This window comes from Aulonocara stuartgranti, assembly GCF_965226115.1.
Source record: "Aulonocara stuartgranti genome assembly, chromosome: 13".
NCBI classification, from domain to species: domain Eukaryota; kingdom Metazoa; phylum Chordata; class Actinopteri; order Cichliformes; family Cichlidae; genus Aulonocara; species Aulonocara stuartgranti.
This window is the reverse complement of record NC_138949.1, coordinates 35,957,357-35,968,118: the sequence shown is the minus strand read 5'-3', so window position 1 is coordinate 35,968,118 and position 10,762 is coordinate 35,957,357. Positions and strand designations below refer to the sequence as shown.

Genomic DNA, 10,762 nt, shown 5'->3' with positions numbered 1-10,762 from the left:
TTCTGAATAAGATGTGAAATAAGCATCAGCCGCTCTCAGTCTGGAGCTGCACAACATCCTCCTTCACAGGCTGAGGATGATGCTGCTAAATTGTGTCCTGAATGTTATGTAGCTATTTGCCACCAGATGGCGCTGCAGTTGTTGATCCAGGCCAACCTTTTAGTTGTTAGTTTGAATGTGGCTTCCTTCAAAAGGCGGCCGACCTCGTTGGAGAGGGGCTCCTGCTCCTCAGCAGAGGGGGTCACAGCCTGGGCGAGGTGTTCGGGCCACGCTGCCCCAGGGCTGACCTGGGACACGGGGAGATTACAGCATCGGCCTGGAAAGCCTCCGGCTGCTCAGACCGAGCGTGCACAATGCTCCACACTGACTTATATGAGCTTCTCATATTTTACTAACAAGTGAACATCTTTTTATATCTTATTTGACATCAGTTCTTCTTCTCAGCTGTCTGTTTGGAGGGTAATGTTCATGATAATTGCATTTAAATGATGATGATGAACCTTTTTGTCACCATGGGCACACGCATATTAAAAAAACCTCTATATACATGAATCTGTCTCACAGTGCAGCCGTCACTACAGTGTGGTAAACAGCATTCACCTGTCGGCTGTGGAGCGATTTTTGTATCATCCTCAAACAAAGACGGAGGTCACCACATGGTCACGTGTGTGCACAGACAACGTTTCTTCACAGACATGAGTTCATTTATCAAAATGCTTCTTCCATCAGCTTCTGCGAGGAGTGACCATATCAAACGGAGGGGTTCTACCTCGTATCCACCCAGAGCTGCTCTCCAAGAAGAGGGGAGGCCGAGTGAAAGTGGACAGCCAGGCGTCTGTCACGGACAAGCAGGAGGAACGCTTGAAGAGCAAGAAGCCCACCAAAACCTTCAAAAAGGTTAAAGGCAAACGAGGGCGCAAGCCAAAGGTCAGTGTGCCCAGCAAAGCCATCTGTGATGATGGCGATGAGTCTCTAACCCTTCTTCTGTTAACAGCCGTGTGTTCTGTACATTTGTGTTTGATTTGTTCAATCAGAGAAGAGACAAACCAGAGCTGGTTTAATGCACTCGAGAAAGAACCAGAGTCATTATCATTTGGTAACTTAAATGCTGATTGAAGTGAACGTTTTTCTCTCCATCTGGCAAAGAGCACAGACAATGACAAAGAGGCTGTATCAAACTCCACAGTGGAAGACGGTCCCGGTGATGGATTCACCATCCTGTCAGCAAAGAGTCTCTTTCTCGGACAGAAAGTAAGCCGCGTTAAAAGCCCAGCTGAAAGTCACCGCGTTGTGTTACTGCTCAAAGCTGTTTGTCACTCTGTCTTTGTGAATCCACAGCTTTCATTAACAGAAAGTGAAATGAGTAAAATTGGAACAATCAAGGTGGAGGGAATAATTAACCCAACCAATGCAGAGCTGGACCTCAAAGATGGAGTGGGTAAGCAGCACCGGTTCATGTAACGTGTCTGGTTTCTTTCATGCGTCCTCATGCTGAGCGGCTGCTGTGCTGGTCTTCCAGGCAACGCCCTGGAAAAAGCTGGAGGTCGAGAGTTCCTGGAAGGAGTTAAGGAGCTGAGGAAAGCACAAGGGCCTTTGGAGGTAGCATCAGGTACGCAGCTGCGTCGTCACAGCCACTGAATCACATCCATGTCCACAGTAGGATGTAGCTGATGAGACAGCGTGATACATGCAAATCCGGGCCTAGTAAATAGAGTGCACAGAGATCAGCTGTTAGACTGGGCGCAGACACGTTTTTGTCTGAGGCGACGGTGGTCACCCTAACATGCTTTCATCCTGCAGTGGCAGTGAGCCAGGCCAGTGGCATGGCAGCCCGCTTCATCATCCACTGTAACATCCCACAGTGGGGCTCAGAGAAGTGTGAGGACCAGCTCGAGAAGACTGTGAAGAACTGCCTCTCAGCAGCAGAGGAGAAGAAGCTCAAGTCTGTGGCTTTCCCCTCGCTGCCTGCTGGACGGTGAGCTCCATCACACACAGTGTGTCGCCTCATAGACGCGTCTCTTTGGTCCCCGACCGCGACGCCTTTTGTGCGTTAGACATGAGTGTAAATGAGCATGTAGCTGTCGACCTCGCCGTGACCGTTACAGTAAGATTGAGTGCAGATCTGCTGATCTCAGCTTGTATTCTGTGTGTATAAATGGGAGGACACACTCACCCAGGGCCTCAGCTAACAGTGTGGATCTGCACCTGGTCCAGTGTACGTCCAGCTCCACTGATCTGTGTAGCAAAGTGACCGTCAGCCTGCAGACCGAACACGTTTGCAGACAGACTTTTAGCCGTAGCTCTGCCATTTGTTCAGCTACTCTTCATCACAAACAGCTTTGTCGTTTGTCTTCCTCAGTCTCATTTGTCCAACCGTTTCCCACAGGAACGGATTCCCAAAGCAAACAGCCGCTCAGCTCATCCTCAAGGCCATCTCCAACCACTTTGTGTCCTGCACCAGCTCCTCTCTGAAAAACATTTACTTTGTGCTGTTTGACAGCGAGAGCATCGGAATATACCTTCAGGAAATGGCCAAGCTGGAGGCCAAATGAAGATTGCCGGTTTGTGCGTGTGTGTGTGCGTGTGTTTGGGGGCTATTTTTTAACTGTTGTTTGTCACTGTTGGTATAGGTAGGTGGTCCCACAGTAGGGTTTTCCATGTGGAATGTGTTAAAGAAGAAATCTATCTGTGTGTGGAGTGCTGTTCACATTTCTGTTCCACTGTTCCTTCAAAGATCGTATTCTTTCTAGAGTAGATAATTTAAGTGGGTAGAGTTTGCTCTCTTGGCTCCTCATTTCACTGTTTTTATATCCATGTACAAATGTAACAGTTCTTTCGCAGCATCGGTATTTTCTGATATATTTAGTTTACTAATTCAAACCTGTGGTTGGCATTCTGCTATGAAATAAAACCGTTTTACACCAGAGGTCTGCTCAGTGTCAGCACCTCTTCTTACCATCTCCTCTCCTTTTTCACAATATTGTTTTAAAGTAGAACAAAGCACAGCTGGAGGCACGGTACACCCTGTGTATATAAGAGGCTTTTTTGGATTTTAGAAATGCCATTTGATAGAAAACTTCATCTGTGATTCTACCGAAATTCTGTTTCTAACTGATCTGGGTTGCTTTGGCTTCATTCTTGAATGACCTTTAAATTTTGTTACTAGTGCACACTGCAAAGACTCTGTGTTTGTTACAGTTACAACAAATATTGGTTGTATATGTCTTTGTCTCTGTAGTATTTTTTTCCTCAGTTGAACAGTTTGACTCAAAAATAAATTAGCATCATTTCATTTTGTTGTGCAGAGTAGTCCATCCAACTGTCAAACCTGCTGTGGTCACAGGTGTAACCACCAGTACGAATACTGGAAAATGTACAGGGCTCAGCGCAAATGACAACTGTGAGAAGCTGCTAAGATGAAACATGTTGTGGTGCCACAGCGATCGATCAGGGATGAAGATAAAAGGGACAAAAAAGTTATTTTGCACATACATATACGTATATACACACTAGGGCTGCCACGATTGGTCGACTAATCACGATTACGTCGACTATCAAAATCATCGACGACTGATTTAATAGTCGATGCGTCGTTTGAAGCTTTGTAAGATCCTGAAAGACGCAGGAAAAAGTAGCAGGATTTAAGAGTGTAATAACGGACTGAAACAGAAGATGGCAGCACTGCATGTACAAGGATGCCAGCTGCCGTTAAACCCCGAAGAAGAAGCTATGTCAGGGGCTGTGTCCCAATTCAGGGTCTGCACGCTTCTTCTTTTTTTTTTTTTTTTTAAATCACATTTTAGACATACAGTCAAGTAAAACAGGGATCACATAAAAGGTGACATTGTGGTAGTACAATGAAGAACAGAAAGAGTGACAAGGACAGTGAGACAAAAGTGAGTACAAAAAATAAAATAAATTAAGGGGAACATAAATAAACAAAAGTTTGCAAGAGCCAAAATCAAGTTAGCAGTTTCAATCGGTTACAGATGTTAACAGTCTTGAGAGCCTTAGTGTTTTTTGATGAGATTGTCCTTATATATTGTGCAAGTTCCATTTTTAATACAAGAAGTTCAGGCTTTCTGCCGAGGACTTTCCTTTTGTGTATATGAAATTTTGCCAAAAATAAAACCAAATTTATAAAGAAGAAAGCATCATTGTCCTTGTCTTTAAAATTATAATAGCCAAAGATAACATCCTTATAGTATAGTTGAAGATTAGGGAGAACAAAGTCAGTAATAAACTTGTGGAAATCCTTCCAGAATTTACACGTAAATTTACATGACCAAAGCAGATGAGAAACTGTTTCAGGTTGCTCTTGACAGAAGGTACACACTTTACATTTATTGAGGGTCTGCACGCTTGAAGTACGCATTTTAAGTGCGGTTACGTCACCGCCACGCGACGACGGCTGTCCCAATTCGAAGTGTACTCCAAATGCGCCGTTGATTTCCCCAAATATCAAGCGTGGTCCGGTGCGCGCTTCGTGGTCCCATAGATCCCATAATTCATAGCGTGGCGGTGGGTGTGGATAATTTTGATGCAAATTACGGCAGAAGGGAGCGGCCGAAGAGTGAACTGTCAAAAGTACTGAATATGACGTCACTTATTTATGTGCGAATGTTTAATAATTACAGTCAGTCATATATCCACAAACACAACAAGCTGAAAGTCAGTGATTTTATAGATAGATCTATAGATATAGATCATAATCTGACAATACTATAATATTGGCCATATTATATTTACATTACCACAGTGAGATGACTTTAGTCTCATGAACAACATTAGCTAATTGTTATTTACTAACTAATCTAAGCACAGAAATGAAGCCCAACAATCATGTTTTACAGTCCTGTGGTCTCAGCCTCAGATACTCAACTAATCAAAGTGATGTCATGACAAAAATGAATGAACAAAAATGCTTCATTTCTGTCAAACAAAGCTGTATGTAACGTGTATCGCGGTTAGTATCATGGTTGCTAGGCAACCTGAACAGCGCGACGAAGCGTATACCGTCCCATTTCACAAGCCTCTCACTTCCGCACTTCTCGCACTTCGCGAACTAACCCTAACCCTACGCACCGTACGTAGTACGCGAAGTGCGTGTCACTACCCGATCCGTACCGGAAACCCGATCGGTACCCCGCATGCGCGAAAGGTTTCTACTTCCGGTCGTAGCGTTTTACGATAGTTATGGGTCAGAGTATCTGTTAAGATGTTAAGAATAACAAGTATATCTTAAAATGTTTGCAATAATGAAGCATTTCAGTACAATGTAGACAAAAACGAAAAATAAAAATAAAGTTACGGATAGGGTTGCCAACTCCCTGGAAAATAAATAAGGGACACCTCGTGGCCAGGGCCGGGCGACCCAGTTGTCTTCACCCTTCCCAGTGTGGTGAATTTTCTAGCTCTTTTTTGTGTGTGAAATTATTTTTTTAACCATTTGACTTGAAGTTGATTTAAGTAGATGCATATTCTATTCTTTGTGATATGAACACATGTGAAACAAATGATCATTTAGCCATTTATTTTTAGCTCAAAATGACAACATTAACACAGTAAAACAGGTCTCTTTCTTAAACAGAAGCCTGTCATGCTTAACTTTTGAGAATATAAGTAAATCTTTCTTTAAAAGAACTCTGTCCTGCTTAACTTAAAATAATAGAAAATAATAGAAAGAAAAACATTCTTGTAACAGTGCACATTTAGTGCATTTAGTACAATTGAGTTCAGTTGAGGTATTATTTCAGCTTTTCTAATGCTAATCAGCTGCTCCTGTTTGTAAACCCGCTTGTTCCCATGATTACGCATCTTAACTCATCATCATTATTCATCTATGAGGGTCTCACCACAGCCGCTCACACTGCTCACGCGCAAACACGTAAACGTCGGTGAAAAAGACGGAGCAGCACGGCTGTGCAGCGTGTGATCTGGACACAAGCGATGGAGGCACAACTTGTAGAACTTTGGAAAGCTCATCCGAGCCTTTTCGATGTGGCCTAACAAAATTATCACGACCACAACAACCGTGAAAATAGTTGAATTTACATTGCTGCTCAATCACAGCTGCCTGATCAATGTTTTTCATTAGCAATTTAGCAAAGTTGATGGTGGTGGTGTGTCTGTGTGAGTGAAAGACAGAGAGAGCGAGCGACAGATTTTCTGTTATAACCGTAATTTTATGGAGGCACAGTGTGAGCACTCAGGTCGCATCAGAGCATCGGGCGTATAGTGTGAGACCTGCATCGTGACCTACCAACTTCTAACCCCTGCGAGTCAATCGTGCAGTTTGAGCAGGAGCTGAATAACGCGACTGAAAAAATCGCACAGTGTCTGCCCAGCTTTAGGTGTACTGTCGTCCGAGACTTGCACCGCAGTGTCGGCGTTTGTTTCCCTGTTGGCCATGCTTCTTGTTGTGGTCATCTGTTGTCTTCCGGTATTTTCTCCGCAAGCGACCTTTCCTCGACCAATGAGATGAGCGGTAATCTGAATTGTCATACTTGAATTGTCATAAGTGTGCTGTCAGCTCATTGGTCACAAAGCAGGAGAGGGGCTGGGAGTTATGTTTTCAAACAAAGCGTTAATTCCATTAACATTTATAGACTACTTTTGATTCTCACTGTATTACGGGACAAAGTGCGTCCCTTATTAGCTCAATACGGGACGTGTACTTTTGTTTCGAAATACGGGACGATTCCGTTTTTTAAGGGACGGTTGGCAACCCTAGTTACGGATCAGGACTCTCCGATCCTTACTGCGCATGTGTAAAGTCTGACCGTACAAATCGGGTCTACCCGATCCGTACCGCGCATGTGCAGGGGTTTTCTTCTTCTTCTGTTCGTTTAATGGCAGTTTACTCCCCAGTGTACGAGGATACCGCCACCTGCTGACCACGCGAATGAACCCTATTATACACTGAATTAGCGTCATTACAAACGTGTGTTAAATTTGATTTAGCGATAGTCGAGTGTGTTTATGCTTGTCTGTGAAGAGAGGATTGCTGGAATAGTGATGATGATGTGCGCTATCACTGTCAATTGTCAGTAAACACTTCATCTGGCTGATGAATCTACACGTGAGATATTACAAAGTCTGCATTATTAACTCTGTAATTAGGCGCCATTCTTCTTATTTTACGGCGCTGTTGCTCAATCGGGGGACGCTCTCTGTTGAGGAGAAAAGCATGAATTTCTTTGTATACGGATTATCCATTGTTTAAATGTCCCGGGCAGTCGAAAAGGAGGCAGAGCTGTTGAGAAATGCTAGGAGCTAACTGGGCGCTAACGGTATCATTCAAATATATTGAATGTCGCAAAGTTGGCAAAGAGAGGAAGTGACGTAAGATTTGTGCATGCGGGGTACCGATCAGGTTTCCGGTACGGATCGGGTAGTGACAGTGCGCGTACTTCAAGCGTGCAGACCCTGAATTGAGACGCAGCCCCAGAATTCATAGCGCCCAGCTCAGTTTCCAACAATGGCGGCAGCTAGTTAGTTTTAATGTTACTCTTATTATTCTTTTTGGGTCACAAAATAAACGTTTAACATATTTTCAGGCGAGAATGTAGCTGTGTAAACCTCAAATATCTGCTCAGTTTATCAAGACATCACATGTTTGCAAAAGCGCTCCGACGTTTTCGGAGACGTCTGTTACCCACTAGCTCGATAGCTAGCCGGGGGCTAGGCTCGCTAGAGCCGTGAGAACACCGGACTCCCGGCAAATCGTTTTCAAACCCACCGACGTCTTTCGCTACTCAGGTTAAACATGATATATAAGTCACTTAGATAACTTAAAATGTTATTGTTTGGCTTTTTTCAGTGTTTTATTTGTTCCTGAGTAAATCGGTTTGGCTGAGATTAAAGTTATAGTTTTTACACAGCTGAATAAACATCAAGCAGACAGCTGATTATCAGAAGTGTGAGATGCTCCAGAATTTACTCCGGTGTCCTGTTATATTTTAGATAGCAAGGAGTTTATTAAACTTCACCGAAACAATCTGAAAATTTCATTAAAACTTAATAAACTATCATCTTGTCTTTATTTTTAGTTAGCACCTTAAACACTTAAAGCTGTAAGCTAATGATAGTTATATGAGAGCAGATGCTGCTGGTGCAATAAGCTGTACGTTTTATGTCCAATGGATGATGATCTGATTAGTCGACTAATTGCAAAAATAATCGGTGACTAGTCGACTATCAAAGTAATCGTTTGTGGCAGCCCTACTACACACACAATGTTATATGTTAGTTATCCCAGTTGTATTGCAACATATCAAAAATGTGAGACACACCACACCAGGTAAGTCCCCAGGTGCAGGCTGTGTAAAGATGCCCCTGAGACAATCCAGCACATAACAGCAGGGTGCAAGATGCTAGAAAGCAGGGCATACATGGAACGCCATAACCAAGTGACCGGCATAGTGTACAGGAACATCTGTGCCCAGTATAACCTGGAAGTCCTGAGGTCAAACTGGGAGACGCCCCCAAGGGTGGTGGAGAATGACCGAGCTAAGATCCTGTGGGACTTCCAGATACAGACGGACAAAATGGTGGTGGATAACCAACCGGACATAGTGGTGGCAGACAAACAGAAGAAGACGGCAGTAGTGATCGATGTAGTGATATCGAATGTGTTGTTGCTTTTGCTTAATCCCTTCATTAAGAGTATTTTTCCGTGTTCTTTCAGAATTAAAACATAAGCAGACACCAGGAGGAGCACTTTCTTACAACATATTTATTACATAGTAAAAAGTACATTACCTTTCATTTATATACATTAGACATTATATTCACGGAATTTCCTGTTCAAGTCACAATCAGCTTCTGATAAATCTACGATGCCATCCAACAAATAAACACTCAGCTTACATGTTGGTGGCTCTATAAGGCCGTAGTGTTACCTGACTGACACACATACACTGCATCTATGCCATCGTACTGCAGCAGCTCAGTCCACTTTCAATAAATAACACAAAACATCCGTGAGAGAAGCCCAGGACTGCTGTGAATGGTTTCCAGTCAATTTGACATCCGATGGTCATTTAACCAATGAGCCAGCACATGTATGGAAGCAAAGAGGAGCAGCTGACTCAAACTGAGGACGTGTTGTGGAAATGTTTTAACTTCTGTTGGCAACCTCTCTCTGGAAAAGAGACTGTAATCTCAGTGAGCCTTTTACCTGGATAAATAAAGGAGAACAACAAGAAAACCACCGGTCTACATGTGTGATTCCTCTCTGGCACGATGCTGCAAACTTCAGATGTTTCGTACGAGTCTGTCAAATCAAAGATGCAAGTCAGGAGAAGGTGACGTGACGGCGTGGCGAGCTCCTGTACCAGAGCAGTTCCTGTGCAGAGCGTGCTCACTACAGACTGACACTGGAATGTTTACGCCTCCATTTGCTGCTTGTTGAAGGTTATGAGATGCAAGCTTGGGGCAAAACGATGAATCGAACTTGGCCATTTTACACATGCTGATGTTGTCATGCCTTCTGCAACATCAGACTGTAGCCAAGGCTCTGGGAATCTTAAAACATGCAGATCATATAATCCTCACAACTCACTGTCCTTCTTATCTTTAGGTTGTTGTGAAGCATAGACATATATGAGCAAAGCTATGAGTTCAGCCTGGGGCGAAGAGAGGACTCCTGCAGGTGTTTCTGATGTAAAAACACAACAGTGCTCAGTCTAGATGAAATGTTTTCATCACTCCCAACATGAAGCTAATCCTGACGATGAGGTGGGGCAATGAAAACACTTCACTCAGAAGCTATTTACAAGACGGAGCTCTGTTTGCTGATATCCAGAGCCAAACGACACAGTCTGGCACTGAATAAGCAGTGTGTGTGTCAAATATACAGGATGTGCAGTGTATTTTCGTCTGTACGGCTCCATTCTTATGTAAAAACTGTTAAAACAAAGCAGTGAGGCACAGTCTGACCCCTGGACAGCCACTGTGTGCATCACGACTCAAGCAGACGATCATCATTGGCACTACAAACCTCTTAGAAACAGTCCTTAACACATCTGTACTATTTATTTTAAAAACAATAAATAGTAATCAAAGTCAGCTTTCTGAACCCATCACCCACCGAGTTCAAAGAGAACAACTAACACGCTGTGTTGTTCATCCGTTTACAGACTTACAACAGTAAAAAACACAAATATAAATCAATGGGGATAAGTTCGATCTGTGGGTTTAAAATTACTGCCTGACTTAAAATATATGCACGGTGAACACTGCTGAAAATTGTGGAATCAGTAAATTGCTCTCAGTGGGTCGCACTAACCTCTCAAAGACTGCGCGTGGCTTCTAAACCAACCTTAACCTGTTGGGTTTTTCCTACAATAACATCAGTGCTGAGTTTTTATCGGTGTCACCAGGTTTCCATTCTGGAGGATTTCTCCTTTAAATGCGGTACTACTCCATGTCCCATCTTAAGCTGCAGCTCTTCCAGTTGTTAAGGAGAGAACAGCATGGCTGGGGGGCAGCTGGACTTTACTGGACCTCGTCGGAAGGAGTTGTCGATCTGGGAGCAGGAAGCAGTGGTACAGGGGATGTGGCCTCTATGAGGGCGGGATTAAGAATGATTGGCAGGGACATGGGTGGGACTCCCACCTGCAGAGGAGAAGCAAGGGGCTGCAGAATGAGGGGGGACTGGCCTAAAGGTGAAGGACCCTGGACAGGAGAGGTTGTTAATGGCACTGGCATGGGAGGAATCAAGGGGGGGGCCGGAGATGATCGGCCTGATCCTGGAACA

General features: G+C 43.8%; 2 protein-coding genes across 4 annotated transcripts in view; one reads left to right on the top strand and one right to left on the bottom strand.

The window, feature by feature from the left end:
• Nucleotides 1–3,292, top strand: part of macroh2a2 (macroH2A.2 histone) — a 10,082-nt gene extending 6,790 nt beyond the window's left edge. Inside the window, exons 4-9 of the mRNA XM_082558387.1 lie at nt 730–927; nt 1,147–1,251; nt 1,339–1,438; nt 1,520–1,609; nt 1,801–1,975; nt 2,387–3,292. Of these exons, the coding sequence (XP_082414513.1) occupies nt 730–927; nt 1,147–1,251; nt 1,339–1,438; nt 1,520–1,609; nt 1,801–1,975; nt 2,387–2,552 (834 nt within the window). The 3' untranslated portion in view covers nt 2,553–3,292. The remainder of the gene's footprint in view (nt 1–729; nt 928–1,146; nt 1,252–1,338; nt 1,439–1,519; nt 1,610–1,800; nt 1,976–2,386) is intronic.
• Nucleotides 3,293–8,719: 5,427 nt separating this feature from the next.
• Nucleotides 8,720–10,762, bottom strand: part of gbf1 (golgi brefeldin A resistant guanine nucleotide exchange factor 1) — a 75,751-nt gene continuing 73,708 nt past the window's right edge. For all 3 annotated transcript variants that reach the window (XM_082558388.1, XM_082558389.1, XM_082558390.1), the window contains one exon: nt 8,720–10,754. In XM_082558388.1, the coding sequence (XP_082414514.1) occupies nt 10,501–10,754 (254 nt within the window). In that variant the 3' untranslated portion in view covers nt 8,720–10,500. The remainder of the gene's footprint in view (nt 10,755–10,762) is intronic.